This window comes from Mugil cephalus, chromosome 18 (assembly GCF_022458985.1).
Source record: "Mugil cephalus isolate CIBA_MC_2020 chromosome 18, CIBA_Mcephalus_1.1, whole genome shotgun sequence".
NCBI lineage: Eukaryota > Metazoa > Chordata > Actinopteri > Mugiliformes > Mugilidae > Mugil > Mugil cephalus.
The window spans coordinates 1,035,841-1,058,312 of record NC_061787.1 but is presented as its reverse complement, the minus strand read 5'-3'; the positions used below and the strand labels follow the sequence as shown (position 1 = coordinate 1,058,312).

The window sequence follows — 22,472 nt, the reverse complement described above, 5'->3', positions numbered from 1 at the left end:
GGGGAGCTCTACTTGCTTACTCTAGAGGCATTGTCATATTTTCATATAGTTTCTCCCAGTCTTTTTTGTCCTATTCTTCTTCTTCTGCTGCTGTTGTTCTGATTTTAAAATAATTTATCATTTTCTGTCTGACCTCAGATTTAGATGAACTTTTCTGTTATTTAAAGCAGCTCTAATAAGATTTAGCATCATTTCCTCAGTACCTAATTCACGGGATGTTTTCTTACAGCTTCAACGTAAAAGTGCGTCATTTATCTTGTTGGATTTGCTCATTTTCACTGGAACAACTGTTTCCTTTCTCAGTGGCGTCAGTGAAGCTCTTCATCATCACGTGGAGCTTTGTCCTGCTGTAGAAGCGCTGAGCTTCTTTATGAATACGAGGATGTCGGCGACGTATCGATCGCCACCGTCCTGAATCAATCATCCTCTACTGAGGCGCCTCAGAGCTTGGTTTTTCTGCCCCGGTCTGTCACATTCAGCATCACAGCAGCGTCAGCCAGCAGAAAATATGTGTAGTTGACAAAACAGAAAGTTCACTTTAGCTCATGTTGTGCTGTAATGCAAGTTCAACAAAAAAAAAAAAAAAAAAAAAAAAAGCATTTCCTGCTGGAGTACTTAACAGGATGTAGAGTGACCGATATCCACTACGGTAAAATGAAAGTAGCCTGACATTTAATTAAAATACTTTAAATCTCTGTCTGACATTTCCAGTCTGCAGACACCCTGTGGACGAAGCAGCAAAGACTCAGAGTGCTCATATTAAAACGTAATGTTAACTGAGACAGACACGAGAGATGACATTAGCCTGTTTAGGCTAACACAGCTAGCGTTGGTAAGATGACTGATTCACTGCCGACCTAAACTTTGTAAACTATGTCAGCTCGAGCTTCAGACAAACCTGACCTTCTGTAGCTTTAGCTCTGCCATAAACCAAAAGCACTCTGGGAAATTGTAAACTGTGCAGTGTGGACGTTTAGTGGGGTGGTAGTAGGAGATCATCACTCAATGCTACCAGCTTCAACAGCTCCAATAAAACCACTAAACTGAATCCATGGAGTCCACTCAGGTCAAAGGCTGCAGCCAAACAACAACAAGAGAAGAGAAAAGTTTCCTGGAGACTAATTCTCCAGAGAGGGTTAAGGAGTTTATGGCGGCGCTGGAGAACATGAACATTTCTGGAGCAGAGAACACAAGGTACGAGCTCCTCTCTCCACATTAACTCTGACTGGAAGAAAGATTTATTGGACTGAATCCAGTCGACTCTGGGAGAAGACAAGGAAAGACTTTAGGAATCAACTCTAGGACATTTAGGATCAATACAAAAAACGGGGATCAGATCAGGTGGCAAAAAATATTTTTGGGACGTCCCTAGAATCTGCATAGTAGAATGAGAAAGCTATGATATGTGTTACTGAAAGACTGGAGAACAAATAACCCAATTTTGAAACTGCAAATTATTCGGTGTGTTAGTATCAGACCTGTTGGAGTCACTGGACAAGTCATTAGCGATATTTATGAAATTTAAATGTTATGTGTTTCCATTGAAAAGTGTTTTGCAAATGAACTGTCTCTCATAATTCTCTTAAATTCTCGTCCCCTGAGACTTCTTTTTGAGGAAGATGGACTTCAGACTAACTGGTCACATGATAAATACGAAAAAGTGTTTCCATTGCACGTTTGGGATAAACTTTCATATCGATATGTCGGAACAAAGCGTCAGCGTTAAATATTTCAGAGGTTTTTAGAAATGTATGTGTTTCATTACCTTTTTTTATTGCGATATTTGGGTTTTGTGCATTTCTAGAGGGAATGGAAACACGGCAACTGATGATGGGACGGGAAAATGACGCCATTGAGTGGAAAGCTGCAGGGCACTGACAGAGATGCAGACCTGCAGGATTTAAATCTAATTGGAACTAAAGAGGCATTTGCAATATTGGCGTTTGCTTCCACAAAATTTAAAGAATTCAGAAGGTGAAGGTCCAATAAACACTCAGTCCTGTAAGCATTTTTATTTTCACGTCAATAATTCATTCCTTCCACGAGACAGAAATAAAGTGAGCTGGAGCTGTTTGGAATATCTGACCACCTGTTAACCTCCACAGTGCTGTGACAGAGAGAGGGAGTGTGTAGGAGTGTGAATCCTGACCACCCAGTAAACATACGCTGACAGGACGGTGGAAAGATTGTAACATCTCAAACTGAAAACATGCAGCAAATGCACACAGAGTCTTTTTGTTTTTGATTAATTTAGCATCTATGCGGTTCAGATTTTCAGAGTTTGTGGAGTTACAGGAGAAAGCACCGCCCTCTGGGTGCGACTACAATCAGGAAATTCACTGCTGGTGATGATTATACAATTTGTGCACGATGCAAACACATTTCAGATCCTCTACAACATCTGCTGTGGCAGGAAAAAGACAAAATGTTTGCACACAAATGCAAATATGAGTGAAATTCTGCCACTACAAATCAGTGAAGGATCATTAGGAGGCTGCAGAAGCTCAACAAAACAAGTTTTAACAGAAAACATGTCGGCTTTGATTTACTCTGATTGTCCTGGAACTAGTGCTGATGTACAGCGCGTCAGAGTAATGCTGCATAAATCACTGGACTTTTGTGAATGTCTTCCACATTTAAATGGCGCTAGCTCCATTCAGGACTTGATCTTATAAGAGGGGACGCTGAGTCCTGACATTTACCTGGAGAACTTTGACAATAATATCAACCTATCAATAATGAATTTGGTGCCTTGTAGCCTGTAAGCTGTGAAAGAGTTCCTTAGAGTTTATGACATTTTTAGGGGACAGGGAAGGTGTTTTAATGAGCGAGTACGCTGTGACTTCAAGCTGTGACACAATCAACCACGGTTTGTGTTGACCCTAGTTCAGACGATGTGTCCTGCTGTAATTAATCCCAGACGTTTCGGCCAATAAAAGAGTCACTTTAAGAGATCTCATCTGGATGAATAAAGTTCTTCATAGGCTCCTAGCCTCCCAGCTAACAGTACTTCTCCTAGCTTCCTAGCCTCCCAGCTAACAGTACTTCTCCTAGCTTCCTAGCCTCCCAGCTAACAGTACTTCTCCTAGCTTCCTAGCCTCCCAGCTAACAGTACGTGTACATTTATACTTGAACTCGTTAGTCTGGCTCGCTCTGCAGCAACTCCTCCATGTGTTCCGTCTTTATTGATCCAAAACAATCAATTTGAGAATTGTGGAGATGGAGAAGCAGCAGGAAATACTAAAGAGGAAACACGCTACTACCGAGAGGGCCGATCATTGAGATGCATGTCAGGCGACGACGTTAGAGTCTACGTAGGGTCCAGGCTGTCGCTGTAGCTTCTGTGTCAATTTAACGCAAAAGTCTAAACCGTCCATTAGTCTTTGTGGTGTGTTTGAGTGCAACTCTTTGGCCCAGACACCGGAGACATGAGGCGACGCCATCGTCAGTAGTTCTTTAGTGTAACCTTACAGCTCAACCCCACCACACTTTAATTACATTAAAGACAATCTTTGCACCTGAAATGTTCCATTAAGGCTAAAGATAAAAATCCAGCGTCTGAAGTCACAGGTTCCAGATTCTCACATATAAATATCTGGAAGGGCTTTATTTCTCAGTGCAAACAATTCATTGAGTGAAGAGAATATTCTTCAGGTTAATTAACGATGATTAACAATAAACTTCCAATGTGTTCCTTAAGATTCTGTCACTTTTTCTTTCTTAAACTTCAGGATGAATTTCTCTTCTCAGCTGAGTTCAGCAGTTGTGGTTTCACTCCTCAACATGAAGCAACTAATAAAACCAGAAGATTATTTTACATCCACCTGTGTCAAAAATTGGGAAATATTGTGGCGATAACCTGCCTGACACTTTATGAGCCATGCGGCGCTCCGGGTTAGCAGAGATTAAGCTGGTTTGAGGAGAGCTGGCTTACAGAGTTATCCCTTAAAACTCAGAGCCTGGCTCTTCATAACGAGACTTTTTCAGTAAGTTTTCTTCTTTGGAAACTGATGTCACTTTGAGAAGAAAGAAGCGACGGAGGAAGCAGAAGAAGCCAGCCGCTTGCAGGTGAGAGTCACAGGACTGTTGAAAAGTAATTGGCGGCGGAGTGAGGATGAAAGGCTGACCTGTAGGTCCAATATCGGCTCTGCATGAACGTGTGATTGGGCTTCGGTCCTCATAAAGAAAAAGAACTGGCTTTTAAACAAAGGTGGACTCTCCTGATCTGAACTCTCAATCTTTTCAGACAGGAGACATAAATTGATCAAAAGGAGGTCCGACACGTTGTACCTAATAATGTGGTCGATGCCGACGGTAGGAACCACACACAAGGTAAGACTGAAGGACGGTTTCTACCAGCAGGTCATCACACTCCTCAACTCACATGAGACTATTCTGTAGAGATGTTGAACGCACACCCTGACTGCAGGTATGTGCAACAGGACTGACACCGGTCATGACCGGTCTTATGCTGTGAATACTCTAATTTTTGTGTTAAAGTTTCTGTATTTATGGCTGAGCCGACCAGTTGTCTCATTCCCAGCTTTTCATTGCACTGTAAAGCGAGAGTTAATCCTGCTCACTTTGACAGAAAGATTTATTGGACAGAATCCAGTCGACTCCAGGAGAAGACAAAGAAAGACTTCAGGGAGCTACAGGGCAGGAACCGTTTATTTAAGAACGGTCAATACTCAACATCAAACGACAGGGATCGGTCCGGGCAAAACACACGACTGACTGGGACGTTGAATGCGGCACAGCTGGACTGAAGAGGCGTTTGCTTCCTCAAAATGAACAGAATTCGGGAGAATTTTTGCAGAAATGTTGTGCTTAACCCTGAGTTAATCCTGCACATGATAAATAAAACTAAAACTTCTGAAAGCATAGTACTCTCCGGTAAATAAAGACACCGGTGAGTGTAACACACTGGACACACTGTGTTCACGCTACCAAAGGAATGAGGCCAAATGTGTCCAAATCCACCAACAGGTCAGAAATCCAGTCTTTTAAATGCACAGAACAGGACCTAAAGTCTCAGTAACCTTCGTACATAACCTTCATCGGTGTCAGACATTTCTACTTGTATAACAAACAACAAACAATCAATCTGAAAATCGTGCAGATGGAGAAGGAGCCAGAAACATGCTTCTACTACAGGGACAGAAAGAAAACGTAATGAGACGAACTGAAAGGACACAAAAGGGAAACCAAATAGAAATGAAAGAAGAGGAGGTGATGCTTGAGGAATCTCCAGCAGGCCGAAGAGACGTGACTGAAACAGAGAATTCACTGAATTCAGTGCAGACGTGTGTCCAAACTTTTGACTGGTTGTGTGTCTATTCAGTCGGTGGTGACCTGGACGAGTGCCCTGGCTCCACAAAGGTCCAAAATGGAGGACACATGGTACAAAAAGAGCTGAACACGTATGTTTGTCTGAGTCGGTGGCAGGAGTCCAGGAAGTAGTGTTTTAGGTGTTACATAAGACGGCAGCAGCTCACCGTGGTCTGGTGGGCTCAGCGGGTTCAGGAAGGGCTTCCTGGAACAGATGGAGAACGCTAACCTCCGCGCTCCGACACGCCACAGAAATCAATCTGACATCCTGGCTGATATTTGGAGAGCAAACATTAACTCTCACAGCTATTAGCGCAGCAGCTAATCCGTCCTCACTGACAGCAGAACACACGCTAGCGCTAACTGTCGCTAATACACTTAGCATGCTAGGCCGCCTCCCTCAGGTTAGCTACTCTCAACAAAAAGACACCTGGTAATGAATGCTGATAGCGTGGACGTCCTTGGTGAGGACAAAGGAAAGGAAGGAAGAAAAGGACATGAAATGAAATGGAAGGACACGACAGGAAAGAAAATGACAGCAGAAGAAAGGAAAGGAAAGGAAAGGAAAGGAAAGGAAAGGAAAGGAAAGGAAAGGAAAGGAAAGGAGATAAAAACAACAAAGCCTCTATCTCCAATACAAACTAAATTTGATTTGCGTCCGGACCCTGAACACAACTGGAGCTTAATGAATCAGGAGCACAGATGTTTCCTCCAGTCCAGAAACTGCAGAACTTCCTCCAGCTCCTCAGCACCAGATCAAAGCGCCGCCTCGTTTTCCCTCCACATTTACATTTTCCTGCCAATTAAAGCTAAGATCGGGTTTGTTTACATCTGCTGCGCTGATTTCAATTTCCTCCTCCGAGTGTGACATTAAACACAGCAAATAATGTCCGATCCCAGGAGGCGGCCGCTGTAAAAGAGCCAGCGAGACGGAGGCCGCAGCAAATATTCCTCCGGAAATCAATGCAAATGTCGACATTGTTGACATTCAGAAAATTTGGGAGCTGGTTCCACATCACGTCCAGGAGTTTTAAATTGTTAGACGTTCATGTTTTATTCAGCACCTTGGCTAAAGGTCAGGTTCTTTAAACAAGCAACTGACATTAGCTGATGGATTTTTTTTCTGTTTTGCTGCTTTGCCTCATCCCTGGATTCAATTTTTGATTTTAAACTGTCAATAAAATAAAGAGACATGACGAAGAGAGAGCCTGTCAATGGACGGACGGACGGACGGATGGACAGACGGACGGACGGATGGAGGGATGGACGGACGGACGGACGGATGGATGGATGGACGGACGGACGGACGGACGGACGGACAGACGGACGGGCGGATGGATGGATGGATGGACGGACGGACGGACGGACGGACGGACAGACGGACGGACGGTCAGGCTGATTTAAAGCGATCAGCTTGGGGTCACGGGCTGCTGCGTCCCAGACAGATTCTTCCGGGGATCTGAACTCAGGAGGAAGCGGTCGATGGGAGGAAGGCGACGTGGCCTTGATCCTCCAGGCAGAACGGAGACAGAGAGCGAAAAACTCAATCTGCAGCTCACAGCGGTGACTCAAAGTCAGAGGCAGGAGAGTCGGCACATCAAACAAACTCATACAGACGCCGCGAGGGTTTCCTCCTCTCCTCCACGCCACTTAAACCAGCCGGGGTTTGTGAACAGTTTCTGAGGACTTTGTCAGAAACAGACGAAACATTCGGTAAAACCAACAAAAAATAAATAAATCATGAAAGTTACTTTTCTGTAAGTGAACTCAGGTAATTATCTGGCGGATGCAGAAGAAGAATAATCACAACTTTGGCTGTCTATAAAAAAAAAACCTTGCTACACATGATATTATGCAAAAAACATCTGATTTATTGAGCGTAATTAGGAAAGAAATTAGGAAAGATGTTTTATATATTGGAGATGCAGACATTTCTACGACTTGTTTTTGTCAAAAATCCAAAATTCTGACGAAAAGTTTCAGCGTCTGTTGTTGAAAGTGGCAAGAAAGACAAAGCGCCGACTAGATTTTGGTTTTTGTTGTTACAGAGTGAACCAGACTGACGAGGCATAAAGCGGCGTATGCTACGTACGTGGGTCACTGGGTCTAGGTCCTGCAGTTCTCTACAAGAGCCTTAAGGGTCAACGGTCCAGAGCAACGGGGGAAGGAGGCGAATGGACGCGTGCAGACAGGATGGAACTGGTGGAGGAAGGTGTGATGAAAGAGCAGCAGCAAGAATAAAAGGAAACGTTTCCAGGACAGTGGTGAGACCAGCGATGGTTTACGGTTTAGAGACAGTGGCTTTGAGGAAAAGAAAGGAGGAAGAGCTGGAGGTGGATCAGGAATGAGGACGCTGTTCGCTCATGTTAGTTAGACAGTGGATAAATGGATGGAAGGAAGCTGAGGTTAGAGCTGCCAGGTAGGAGGTCTAGAGGAAGACCAAGGAAGAGGTTTATGGATGAAATGAAGGAGAAGAGGGCACGGAGGATAAGAGGAGATGGAAGCAGATGATTCACATGGCATCAACATGTGTTTCCTGATCTGATCTAAGTTTCTCTGGATGTAAAAAAAACCCGACATCATCTGGAGCAGAACATTTAAACAGCTGATGTATGTCACATGTTAACTTATTATTCACTGATCTCTATTCTATGTTATTGACCTGCACTGAACTCAGATTCTAACTCCAACCCTGGAAGCTTCTATTCTCCCCGTGATCTTTGGTAATAAAGGGAAATAGAGACGCTGGTGGTTATTGAGGAAATATGTGGCTGCTCGTACGTCAACATGGTCGCATCAATAATTAACAGAGTTTATAGTGAGCTAACAGCTACAAGGACAGAATAGTTTAAAAGACTCTCATTACTAATGCACAAACATCACTGACGGAGCCTTTATCCAAATCATACTGATGTTTTTTTTCTGAATGGATGAGGCACTTTAAAAGGTCTTTAATGTGACTCAGGACTCGTTGTGTTCACACTAACGTAAGGAACGAGACTCAGGCGACCCAGACCACCTCCACATCTGGTAAGAGATCAAATCTCTCAAATCTCAGAGATTTGAGGGTCACTAACCCTCTGGTTTATGGAGAACACGCTCTACCTCCTGAACCAGACTCAGATCTAGAGCAAAAAGCTGACAACATGTCCTCACAACCTAATAAGAATGGGTTCAATGCTGACGGTACAATCAATGATATTTTCAGCAGGGATTTTACCAACACACACACACACACACACACAGCAGTGTCATTGCCCTTTACACTCGAAGTCAGCAGGACATCAACAAACAGGATGTGTCTGACCTTTCACACATCCATTTCCACCAGGTACCTCACCTCCACCACGACAAACACGTCACCCTGACCTGAACCTCCAGACAAACCTTTAAGCAGTCGACCCAAAGTCCACACACAATATCCTCACAAGGTCTGAACCGCATCACATCAGGTCGGGTTTAATTGTATGAGGGTCAACGATCAGGACACCGAAGATTTTTTTGAAAACATTTCACATAAAGCCCTGGAAAAACTCAAGCAACAGAACCGATCATTGATGCCACTGTTTGGACTGTGTCTTTCCTCATCATCTCTTTCAGCTACTGATGGTTTCATGTTAAATAACGGTTTGTTCCACAGTGTTTGGACTAATTTTTGTGCATTATGATGTTTGTGTGTGATATACACTGCCCACCTCCACCTGGATTTAAGTGAGCTAATAGTTTGGAGCCTCCTATTGGATAACTAGTTCATGGTGATTATCTTCAACAAGTTATTTAAGCCCAACTGATCCAATGAGGAGCTTCTTATTTCTTCAACAACCATGTGGAAAGACACATCCTGTGGTGGTGGAGAAGATGTTATGTTACTACTAAAACTGGCTTAAGAACTTTATTAGAAACTGGAAGGACAGTGGAGAACCATGGTCTACCAGGAAGAAATAAATCCTGATTGATGGTGAAACGTTAGAAAAGCAGCAGTAGAACTCAGGGCTGTGTTTCATAGTGGAAGAAAGAGCATTTCACACCATGGACAATGTGAAGGGAACTCAAGGGACTGAACAGAAAACCACTGATCAGGGAGGACAACCGGGAAAAGGCTCCAATCTGCTAGGGAACAAACAGATTGGACTGCAGATTGAGTCCAGAGCTGGAGGCTTTGTGTAACGGTCAGACTCTCCCATCATCAAGACAAGATCTTGGTGAAAATTTAATGCAACACTAGCTGGAAATATATCTGACACTGCAGAAGCTTCTTATTGAAACAATGCCACAGATAATGCTGCTGGAATCAAAGCTAAAGGCGCTACAACCAAATACTAGAGTGTACGATCTTCCTTCTGGCCAGACAGTGTGTCTGTTTGATATATTCTGAGACTGAGGACAGTTCTGATGAAGTGTTCAGGTCACAGTCTAACACTTGGAAGGTCACACAGAGTTCCCAGTACGTCCGCACATGGTAATGCGACCAGTTTAAAGTGGTATTGGTATCTGTGTATATGTGGGGTTTAATACACTCTTTAATTTATAACAAGCACACTTTGTGACATCAGTTCAGACAGGTGTGTTTACCGCCTAGCAGCTCACATGGAGAATGAGAGTAAGGCAGGTTTTAGGGAGGAAACAATGCGCCGAATCACTCGACACGCTACCGGGTTGAGTTGCAAAGTCGGACATTATAATTTCACAGCGTCGCCCATTCTTTGGTAAGAGGAGCTACTGACTAAAAGTACATTTCTAAGAGGTTAAAATGAGGAGAGCTAACTCACCTTCTGTCACACTCCAGCGTTGGGATGCTGTTTAGTGGACGCAGGAATGCCTGCGTGTGTCCCGGGATTTAAAACCTCTTTATAAATAACTACACCATTTTTTCAGAGACTATTTTTATAACAGTAACTTCGTAAATGTGAGTTTATTCTTTAAAAAGTAAACGCCAAAAGAAACTGACTAATGTCAGCTTCGTATTTTTACTCAGGCGCTCTTCGGACGCTCTTGATGAAGGGTCCCGCCGTAAAATCGGTCGCAGTGGGAGCGTCATTTGTTAGCAAAACCATGGCGGCGTCTACACGATCCCAGGTGATCTCTCTGTACAGGATGATGCTGAGAGAGAGCAGCAAATTCCCCTCGTACAACTACAGGTAAGAGATTATGTCTGGCCGAAGGCTCCGACCCCGCTGGCCGCTGTAACGCGACTGTCAGCACCGGGAAAGATGCTAAATTAGCCGCTAACGTCCGTGTTTACATTTGAGAGACAGGACGTCATGTAACGGTCACAGGGGGATTATGAAACTGCCATGTGTTAATCGTGTAGAAGAGATTATTTAATAATTGTTACATATTACATGACTATGGATATATGTGCAGATCACCACAAAATCTCAGTACATCAAGCTGGAAAGAGATGTGTTTAAGTTTCTTTATATCAAGATCAAGAATCATTTATTGTCATAAATGAAGGCAGCTGACTCAAGAAGGAAGCACTAAAAAATAAAATAAAAGTAGATACCTGCAGGTACATATGTTCATATTCATATCAAGTTCATATTCTTGTTATCTATTATCAACAAATATTATGTCAGAGGAAGTTTCCCAATTAAATTAGGGCATAAAATACAGTCTATAGCAGTATGAAGATTTAAAAAAGTTATACACAATAAAATACGATATAAACAATAAAAGCACACGGTACCACGTAAATGAATGAAATTGGTACAATGAGGGGGAAAATAGCAAAAAATGATTTAATGCTATGGGCTAAAGAAATTAGTATATATATGAGTTACCACCTTTAACTTTACAGTTTATATTTTATGCAAATTTATTTTATTTTTCCCAGTTCTACATTTACACCTATATTTTGTTTACCTTCTGTGCTGGGTGGAAGTATTACTGTTTCTACTGTAGTACTTTTACTTTTGCTACCTGCTGCAGGTACAACAACACATCTCACTGTGTGTTGTACTATGTAGAACTGTGCATGTGCAGCTTATCTTGCAATAGTGAAAATGGTATCTATGTTCCTGTTGAGTGTAGATTCAGATTCAGAGGATATCGCTCTGCATCCCTCACCACTCACTGCAGGAATTACAGAGATTATGTGTGTTTGGTGTGAGAAAAGGATCAATAATAATTAATTAAATTGTATCATGACTCAGGTTTCAGTTTTTATTTCGACGTGTCTGATTCGGTTATAAGTGTATTATGCCGAGACTTCTCATCTTCTCCTATAACCTCTCGTCCTCTGGAGGGTCAGGGGGGGGGGGCTGGACCCTATCCCAGCTTTCATTGGGTGAGAGACGGGGTCTGGACCTGGACATGTCTCCAGTTTAGAATCACCAATGATCTGAGCGTCTCCTCTGAGCACATTTGTTTTCACATCCTCACACTGAACTCGCTGAGAGTCCGTGTGGATCTGTCCAGCTCCTGTTCTCCCTCTGGATGTTTCTGAGATCAGGTTTCTGAGGTCAGGGGGTCGGAGGGTCTTAGTGGGTCTGCTGCTCAGATCCCATCAGGATTCCTGACTGTGACACACACTGCAGTTATTTATTTATTTATGTGCGTATGTATGTGAGCAGCGTGTCGGTCCAGGCTGCTGCTGCTGAGGCCTCGTCTGATGCATTTCCCCCTTTTTATCGTTCTACTTTATCATCCTTCTCCTGCTTCGTCTGTCTTCTCTTTATCATTTTAATTCTTTACCATCTCCCCCACATTCTCTTCCTCCAACTCCTTCTTCTTGTTCCCTTTCTTCACGTTCCTCTTGTTTGCTTACTTGATCTCTTTCTTCTTCTCTGTTGTTCTCCTTCGTCTTCGCTTTCTTCTTCTTCTTGTTCTTGTTCATCTTTTTCTCTTTATTCTCCGTCCTCTTGTTCTCCTTCCTCTCCTCCTCCTCCTCCTCCTCCTCCTCCTCCTTAACGCGCTGTCAGAGAGAAACTACATCCCGCTTTTGTCTCTAAAGTGAATTTAACCTCCATCATAAATTCGCCCTGTTGTGATTGATGCATATCTGAGGTTGAATGTCTTCACTGTTGTGTTGTTGTGTCTCTCTGCTCCGCGAAGCCTCTCTCTCTATGTACGTGTGTTTTTTATTCATCGGGTGAGTCTTTCGAAGGCGCCTTTAACCGTTACATCACACGATGCTCAGTGTGGACATCAGAGAGCCGCCGCCCCCCCACCAGCCTTCATCAGCCCACCGCTGTGCTGAATTATTGAATGTCCAGATGAGAAGTGGCCTCCTCCTGCTGTCGACCTTAATGACACGTTTTCCTCCACCCGCTCAGAGACGGTCCTGGAGAGAACTTCATTACTGGTCTGCTGATGAGGCGTGGCCCTCGGGGACTACATGTACCAGCATGCACTGCACCCGATAGAATAAAAAAATCTAACACGGAGACAGAAGAAACCAGAAGCCTGAGTTCTATAAGATTCCAGGAATTTTCTTTTCTTACATTAATACAATAGATGTAAAAGACATTTATTTTCTGGTTTCCAGTAGAATCATTACACAGGCAAAAAGAAAAATACTATACGCTGCTGATGATTTTGAGTCATTTTTATTTAGAAAATTAAAAAATTCTAATGGGTGCAAACACTTTGAAAACTCTAATTCTGTTTAAAAGCATAAAATTCACAACATCAGCAGATTTTCACGGAGAAACCTGGTTTCTCTTAAGATTCAGTTCATGGACATTTTCTTTTAGAATTAATTTGTATGATTCAGAATTTATTTGCCCAGAACCAGCCCATACAACAAACTGTCCATGTTTGTTCTGTTTTCAGTCAGAACCGGTATCAGCGTTCCTGGTGCTCGTGTAGCTCGTCTGCTGGATGGAACCAGTTACTTGGTCGTTCATGACCCGGTCGCTGGTTCTTCTCCTTCCTCAGACGAGACTTCTGATGATTTTTAGATACTGACAGCTCTGGAGACACTCTCACCCAGTCTGCTGTAGACTTCAGACTTTATTTGTCCCAGAAGGGAGATTTGTTTCCTCTTGACTATACACATATTCAAACACAACAGAAAACGGGACAAGAACAACTTAAGACATTGAACGTGGTGGACGTAGATGGAGACACGGGGGAGAAGAAAGGAAGAAGGTAGACTGGGGTCCGTTGTTCATGGGTGGCTGTGGCTGCAGGTGTTAAGCTCTTTAAACTTTAAAAGCCGGTGTCTCTGTCTCTGACCTGTTGGATATGTGTTGTCCTGTTCTACTGAGACTGCAAATCGTCTTATGCATCTATTGTTCAGTTCTGTGAGTTACAACGAGGCAAAATCTGTCAAATACGTCCACCTGAACATTTCTCCTGCTTCTAACGTGCTTCTACCTCGATGCCTGACACGTCCCACCTGCTGACAGATAAGCACCTGTTTGTTAATGCTTTGAAAGTGATGCTGGATGTTCATCTTAACCACCAGCAAATTGCATTTAATGTGTTGTGAATGTAAAATAAGATATATGAGCGTGAACCAGAATGAATCGTCAGGTGGAGGTGTGCGTGGTTTGGTTCTCCCCTCGTGGTAAAGCGCTGCCTGAATATTTGGTGGGTTGTTGTGGAATGACCTGAATCTGCCAGACGTCGCTGCAGGCTGTGTTTTGTTGTCTCTCTCCTACTACAATCACAGGCGCTCGCAGCTCTTCCTGGGAGGAGAGAAAAAACATGGCAATAAACAGAAGCCTGATGAAACATTCATGATTTCTTTGCAGGAAAATTAGTTCACGGCAGCAGCTAATCGCAACAGGAAACACAGAAATTAAATTTGAAGGCGACGAGTTTTTATGGGGGCACAAAACTGATTATTTTAGCGCTGAAAACCTGCAGGAAAATGAAAGAAAAACTTTATTTAAATGAGGTTTTCTGTAAGAAGTGACAGGTTATTTATTTTTTAATATATTTCCGTCTGAAGAGCAGAGGTAGATTTCTGATTTCTCGGCTGAATTTTGTTGCAGTTGACGTCAGAAAGTTAATTTTGTCGTTGCAGACGTCTTTGTTTTTGTGTCATTTGCCTTTTTTTGTAAAGCGTCATAATCCCTGCAGGCTGTAAACCCTCAGGTGTGTTAGAAACACAAAGAGGGAAAGATGGAGGATGCATTCTATCAGAAGTAGGTCGCCTATTTGCACCGGAGCAACAGATAAACTGTTTTGCTCTGTGTGGTTTGGTGTTAATGTCTCCGTCCTCTGTCTCCGTCCTCTTTCCTCTTTGTGTCTCTCTCTGTTAAAAATAACAATCTGCCGTTGATTCACCGAAACGCGACGTCATCGCCTGAGCGTGCACCAAAAAGCTGTCGGCCTATCACCACATGACAAAGGCTTCTGATAAATAAGTGATGGCGGAAACCTCCTCTTCTCTCTCCTCCAACCTTCCCCCTCCTCCTCCTCCTCATCCTCCTTCCTCACCTCCTCTCCTCTCCTTTTTTATCTCCTGGAGATCATACGAGAGAATTCCTTCTGAAGTCCTAGTGACGGGACGACACAAACTTCAATTATTCAGAGGTTTTGAACACATGAGCTTGTCAGTCAGAATCCGAGAAACGAGCGTCGCGGGGAAAAATCTTGCAGTTCTTCCTTTTCTTTGGCGGAAGCTGCAGCCAAACATTAAGAACTGATTAAAAAGTCTTGGTGCCATATTTGAAGATGTCGTAAAGATCATTTCTAAAGTTCACAGCTGATCTCAGTCTGTAACAGCTCCTTCCAAACACTAGTTGGCGCTGTGTCTTCGTTACCAGTCGGACTGAAACTTTCACAAATGATGAGTTGAAGAAACGTTTGTGTCTCCAAACCTCGTCCGTAACCTCGATGTGTTCCGTCTTTATTGATGAGATGGAGAAGCAGCAGGAAATGCTAACGAGGAAACACGCTGCTTCCAGACGGACCAATCACAGCTCCTGTATCGTTCACTTTTTTTTTGATACAAAGCCAATTTCGATACTTTGGTTTCGATACTGGTTCCAGAACGATATTTTTTTCGGTAGCAGATAACGAAAATGATCTAAAATACGCTGGCATTACGGGACAAAACTTGAACTTTATTTTACTGGTGATTCAAATCAAAGATAACAACATGTTTAACAGCCGCAGTGTTACATAGCAGTTACTGGTTTACACCACAGGGTGGCGCCATCCTTGTTTTCACCAAACAGTGCAGCAAGCAGGACTTCTCCGTCCGTCTCCTGACTTCCTTCACTCCCGTCATGTGGAAGCTGGTGAAACCTTCCAGCCAACGTTTTATTATTTGAGCTGTGAGACGTGGCTTTATACGCTCTTTAAATGTCTGTTAAATAAACTCCTTTACTTCGTCTCCTGCCTTTCAACTTTATTAATGCTAACGCAATGCTACTAGCGTAGCGGTGGCTAAGCTTCCCTCCGTCTCCACGTTACACCAGTGACTTTAGATCTTGACACATGTATGAAAAAGATTATTGGCTCGCGGTTACTTTCTTGGATGTCGGACTTTTGCACAGAGAGATAATTTATTTGTGATATTCCAGGATCGGAGCTTTTCTGTTGGTACTAGAAATGTACTGAAGGTCGGTACCTGAAGCTTGGAAGGCTACGGTCTGTGCAGTGGTCTGTGCTGTCGGGTTTAAGTCATGGCACATTCCCAGTGGGTGTCGGTCCACTTGTCTCCGGTCCTGTGCATGGTCCATGTATATGGACGGGGTCTGGAGGACGGGACGAGGACGGGATGGGAACCTGAGAACCGGTCTCTGCAGGTGAAGACGTGGCCTTGAGGAGCTGAAAAGGAAAGAAAGAAGTTTGTCTGATTAGGACACTCGTCATGTTTCCTTCTTTCTTCACATCCACCGTTTTCCTTCCTTTCTTATTCGTTCTTATTCCTCTGTTCTTGCTTCCTTGTTCCCACCTTTTTCTTTCCAGCTTATTTCTTTTAACGTCTTTCTTTTTGGCAGCTCTAATGAGGCACAGCATCAAGAATCAAGCTGAAAGAAAGAAAGAAACAATGAAAGAAAGAAAGCTGGGAATTAAACCAATAATGCTTATTTCTAGAAAAGCTTCAGCCTTTTGTTGATTCATTTGTTTCCTGGGCTCCAGGACGCTGGCGTCCAGCGCTGTGTGAGGTTACTAAGGTCCGTTCTGGCAGATTTCTAACACCTACGCTGAGATTTTACACCAGCTGCTGCTGTTCAGAGGCAGCCTGCTGCACATTTAATAATAATATCTGCAAGGGGACGTTTCAGGCTCGTAACCTTTGGAAGGAAATGCAAAGGGCTGAGGCTTCGGGTTTGAACACACAATCGTGACAGTTTGATATTTGTGGACATTATTTGGCAAGTTGAGCTAATTACACGTCCCTAAGCTCAGAGGAAGCTGAACTAAATACTGTCAGATAAAATAAGATATAACTGAATCCATCCGTGGTCTTGTTAATGTGAACCAAGGCTTCACATGATTCATCTGTCAGTTATTTTGATGATCGATAGATCCTTTGGTGAACCACTAAATATCGAACGGAACTTTTATTCAAACATAATATTAGAACATCCATGAATGAAGAAGCCAACTTAAGCCTTTATAGGTAATAATAATGATAATAATACATTTGATTTGAAGGCGCCTTTCTCAGCTCTCGAGGACATCATGCGCAGATAAACAGAATACAGACACCAGCCGGCCTCCATGTTAGAACCTAGAACCTTCATGCTTTTATGCTAACTACTGCTAACAGCTGCTGACACCAGCTTACAGTAAAACATTCATGGAAATCTACCTGGTTTAGTTTTAAACATCTGTATGTACAGAAATGAATTGCTGGAAAGCAGCAGAGCCGTGGTAGCCATTAGCATCGCCATTAGCGTCGCCGTTAGCGTCTGCGTTAGCGTCTCAGTTGAGTTCTTCGGTTAAAAACAGCTGATGAGGACACAACAATGGCTCCCATGTTCTAAACCACCAACCAACAGTCAGACCAAACTCAAATAGTTCAGATAGTTGCGGTTTTAGTGTCAGCTGACTGGGTTTAATAAGTATGAGACACAAAGGAGGGAACATATTGAGGAGCTGCCATAAATATTTGGATTAGTAAATATCTTAAACTGAGCTGATCTAGACTTCAGGACGTCGGTAGTGAACCCAGTCCTGCTCCTTAATGGGACAGAAGCAACAGTTCCAGTTTCATCTTCCGCTCTCTGTCCTTTCAGTATAAAACTACATCCTGTTTCCAGGCACGGAAACACGGAACAATGTAGAACTAAGGAGAACGTAGTTATATACACATGTAACGTCTGTTGGAGTCGTGCTGCAGGTTCACTGTGATTTTTAAAAGTCTTGTTCTCCAGACACATGGGTGAACAGAAAAGTTGTTGCTGTTGTTGTTTGTTGTCGTGGCGCTGTCTTGAGCTTTGTTTTGATCTCATCTGCTCTAATTTGTCCCTTTTTTTTTTGTTAGTTTTCTCTTATTTTGAAGTTGTGGTGTTTGTGTTCGTTAACCCTCTGAGGGTTTTTATCGTCTCTTCTTTACAGCTCACTGCTTTGTTTTATTTAGTTTTATTTTTTCACTCTAAAGTGACTGAATGAATTTAAAGTGTGTGTGTGTGTGTGTGTTGCAGGACCTATGCAGTGAGGCGGGTGCGTGATGCCTTCAGGGCCAACAGGAAGATAGGGGATCCGAAGGCGGTGGAGGGACTGATGGAGGAGGGCCGACAGACACTGGCGCTGATACAGAGACAGGTAAGACCCCCTGACCCGAACCCGGTTCTGTCCTGACCCTTTAAACAGGCTGTCAGTGGGGACCGGTCCTCACAAAGACACATAAAGATGCACCGTCCGCAGACTCTCCCTGAGGTTAACCAGGTTGACTAGCATGCAGATGAACACCTGTTTTACTGACTGTCCACCTGTCCTGCACACAAACCCTCATTACTGTACCACTAATCACCGCGCTGTGGTCACTCTGCTCCTGATGCATCTGTGGCCTCTCAGCTAATCCCAGCGGAGGATTGTGTGTCTGTTTCTCTGTGTTAGTGTGTGAATATCAGAGCAGGACTGCACATTAAACACACACACACACACACACACACACACACAGACTGCATATAATCCATAGACTGAATATAAATATGAACAACGTGTCTCCACTTTCTCTCACTGGCCAAACTGACGCTATTTCCTCGGGGAAACAGCCGCCGCCATCTTGGATCAGTACAGGCGGGGGGCGGAGCCGCAATATTGATGCCCCGCCCACACTTCCTCCAGACTCACTGGCTTCTCTGTTTAATTTATTCTGTGTTCTACTCGATCTGCACCAGTTACAGGGAAATGTTGGATTTTACGCTGAACTTATTATTTCTTTCATTATTTTTTGACGTCTTCACAGAGAAAGTCTCAAATCTCTGGAACCATTGTAGGCGGTTCTGCATTAACTTGATGCAGAAATGTAATAGTCGCCATTGTTGAAAGTGAAACAGGAAGTAGTAACGAAAATTAACCCAAGTGGCAACAGAAGAAATGACTCGTACTGACATGGCTACGTACGTAGGTTAGAGCATCAACGTCCCACAGGACTATAAAAGACTTGAAGTCAGATTGTTCTGAAAGTAGGACTGGGTACTAATACTGGGAACCATGATGCTAACGGTGCTAAAGCTAACGGTAGTGACCAGACTGATCTGGATCCAGTGAGTGTTTAATTAGCTTAGCCTCCTTAGCTCTATAGCTGCATGGATGGAAGTGAAGCTTCAACATGTCTGAGACCAAACGTTTGTCTAAAGTTTGTCTGGATTCACCTCTAAAGATGCAACAAGGAGGAAACACCTGGAATTAGATCCAACATCTGACCACACATAGCTTAGCATTAGCATAGCGTTTTATTAAAGGACCAGAGATGTATCCCCAGAGAGGACAGTCCCAGTCCTGCCAGTAACGTGCTGTTGTTAAATTAATGAAAGTAGGATGGAGGCACCGTTTTTGGATAAAGTTTGTTTTCATTCTTTAAGCACCAGCATGTTTCAAAGGAACCGGTTTGGCTCCTGTATCAGATAAAACCTGAACCAGATCTGTCTCTATTTGAAACTGAAATAGCCCAAAATCTAAATCAGTGGCCCCAGTATTAACTAATGGACTTAGTACCACTAAGAACCAAATGATTTTCATGAGAATCACGTCAGAGCTTTAACACATCAGGCTCCTGCAGAAGCAGCAGATGCACGAGCGTTTTCAGAGTGTTTTTATATTCTCATTTTACGAGGTGTGTGTGTGTGTGTGTGTGTGTGTGTGTGTGTGTGTGTGTGTGTGTGTGTGTGTGTGTGTGTGTGTGTGTGTGTGTGTCATCCCTCCCACACTGACTCATGGATTAAATGCATCACAGAAGGAATATGCTCCCTGTTACAACCCTGTTGCAGCACTATAGAAAATAAAAAAAAAAAAAATCCATACGCACACGGCTGCATGAGTCTGCTGGTGTTTGGTGCTTCGTGGCCTCAGGTTTCCTCCCCTGTGTGCACATTCATGCAGCGCAGTAAATCAGAGATAAAGATGAAGCACCTTTCGTTGTCATCTGAAACTGTAAATGTGATCCTTTCTTCCAATGAATGAATGTCAAAGCGTTTGTCCTGATAAATAAGTTTCAAAGAGAGTTTATCTATGACCTAGAAATCAGATTCTCAGGAGCTTTGTGAGGAGCAGGTGTATGTTCTCATTCAGTCACATATGGAGCAGGAGATGGTTCCTGGTGTTAATTACCTTTTTACTTCCCTCAGACTCAGATCTCCACAAGAACCGTGATCTGAGTCTTGGTAGAAGCGTGTTTCCGTGTGCACCACAAACAGAAAACAACAATAGGACAGGACAACAACACACAACACAATATACATCCCTCCAACCGCACACTGACCTCCACCTAAAGTCTTCAATGCATCTTATTTAATTATAGAACTGTCACTCTACCAACAGATTAAACTAAATTCTTTATTTTGTCTCTCATTGCCTCTGACATATTTACATGATCCTGTTTGGCCCCGTGTATTTTAGCTGGAGAACTCTGTCCACTAATAATCCACAAACGGCGTCGTCATTTAACAGAAACACGGCTGTGGATAGAGCTGAAGCAACAGTGACAAAAGGTATCGGCCTGCATCACATGGGAATATCAGGAATATGTGCCTGATGTTGAAGACGGGGAGAGAAGTTTGGAGAATGACTGGTTGAGAATTTTGCTACTTTTTGTGGAGTGAAATGAGACAAAGTTATAGTGAATCATTTGAACGTGTGAGTGTCTCCAGCGGCTACGCGCATTAGTTATGTCGTCTCGGTGGCGCAGGACTAATGTTTGTCCCTTGAATGTAGTGTAGTGTCCCAGTTTATCTGCTTCTCTGAACTCCCACCACTTCCTCCCAGTGCAAACTGTTGTGTTCCAGTGACTGGGTGAGATTGTGCAGAATATTTTCGTTTTCCCTCAAAAAGCAGCTCAGGTTTAATCAAGAGTCCGACACCGTGTTGGTCCGTTACTCTGCTCTCAGTAATTCCTCTGTTTTTGTGTTTATGCTGGAGCGTAGGCGTCATGCGTGGATTTATATGCTGCATGTGGGCAAACTCGCGTCTCCACTGACTGTGAGCACACTCCTAAAAACTAGAGTTTATTCTTAATTGTGTCTTTGCGTCCCTGCCTGAAAACGTGTGTGTTGCTGCCTTTGTAAGTAAGTTAGGGAGTAAAGATGATGGATCGCTGCAGCAGAATCGCCTCTGTTTGTGGAGAAGAAACTAACCCAGCATGCTGAGCTTAATGAGAGTGTGGAGCAGAGATGTAGCACTGGAGTGTGAATGGAAACCAGGTGAGAGGGAGGAGGGAGGAGCTGAAGGGGAAGAGAGAGCGGGTCCAGTTTGCTTGACAGATTAGGGCTGCTGCTTTTTATTTTAAGATCTGATACTGCTCTTAAAATCCAGTGCAACCTGTTGATTAGCTTTTCTGTCCCAACTCCAACCCATAATCAGTATAAATGGCAACGAGAGACAGTCGATGGGAAGTAGTAGAGCCGTGGTGTCGTCTTCTCCTCTGGCCTAAACGCCATCAAAATCACTAATATCTTCCAATTAAACTTATAAAATTATTTCCATAGTCTTTTCTTTTCATTTTACATCATCTGTTGTTAACGTTTTGATATTTGCTGTTTGTTGAACCCACGATGGAGGAAGGAGGTGCAGCTTTTACTACCCAGAAAGACATTTTCATGGTGGACTTTGAGGGAAAAGCTGGACATTGTGAGGACAGGCTGGTCCTGATTAGTAAAATGAAATGTATTTACATCTTTTATGGACGTTTTTGTCATTTTCTTGGGGCGACATTGATTCTTCTGCTGGATTTGACGTATGTGTTGCTGGTGGCTGCAGTGAGCGAGAGGAGACTTTTCAAAGTGAGTTTCTTCCTCTGGTTTTATTGCGTAAACGTATGAAGGTTGATGGTTTCTACAGCGGCGGCGTCATAATAATCAATGAAAAATGTCAAATGTGCAGAGAAAACCACGTTTGAAAATGAATGAAATTACACTGAAGCCACAAAAATAAATTCCAGTAACAGAAGGAACCAAAAACCGTCTCCAAGTCTTTACTTGGTCGTGGTGCTCAGAGCTTTGGACTCTTTTTAGCCCATTTGTTGTCCCGATAAAAAGTTAAATAAAAAAAAATGAGCTTAGCATCCAAGCAGCCACTTGGAGGAACTTTCTCCTGGGTCCCACTAGGTCCAACACATATCTGGGACTGGAGGACGTTTTGTGAAATTACCTGGAGAGTCTTGCAGATCAAACGAAGTCATTAAATGCAAACTAAAAACTTTGATTATTGACACGTAGTAAACAAACAAACATGTGTTACAGAATCCGTTCAGAGATTTTTAAAGAGTTAGGAACAGGATCAATCAGCAGCTTCGACCTGATGCCAACTCGAGTTTTTCTCCATCTGCCAGGTGAGGAGTCGTTCAGCAGGTCCCGTCAGGTTTCACCTGCGCATGTGTTGTTTTACTAATCAGACATTTATAGCGACACTAATTCATTCACACTCGATCATCTGAGCAGCTCCAGAACAGATGGATCAGTCAGACTCAAACACGCGTTTGCAGAAACAGAAACGCTCTGTTTGTCGGACTTGTTAATGTTACGGCTTCACTTTGTCACCTCAGTGTGTGTGTGTGTGTGTGTGTGTGT

General features: G+C 43.3%; 2 protein-coding genes across 3 annotated transcripts in view; one reads left to right on the top strand and one right to left on the bottom strand.

The window, feature by feature from the left end:
* fars2 (phenylalanyl-tRNA synthetase 2, mitochondrial) overlaps nt 1–10,222 on the bottom strand; it is a 93,864-nt gene extending 83,642 nt beyond the window's left edge. The window contains exon 1 of one of the 2 annotated variants that reach the window (XM_047568550.1): nt 10,101–10,222. The gene's annotated coding sequence lies outside the window, so the exon portion shown is untranslated. The remainder of the gene's footprint in view (nt 1–10,100) is intronic. The other variant, XM_047568549.1, reaches the window with a different exon arrangement.
* A 92-nt stretch (nt 10,223–10,314) lies between these two features.
* LOC124995838 (LYR motif-containing protein 4B) overlaps nt 10,315–22,472 on the top strand; it is a 30,034-nt gene continuing 17,876 nt past the window's right edge. Inside the window, exons 1-2 of the mRNA XM_047568551.1 lie at nt 10,315–10,469; nt 17,889–18,009. Coding sequence (XP_047424507.1) covers nt 10,327–10,469; nt 17,889–18,009 — 264 coding nt within the window. The 5' untranslated portion in view covers nt 10,315–10,326. The remainder of the gene's footprint in view (nt 10,470–17,888; nt 18,010–22,472) is intronic.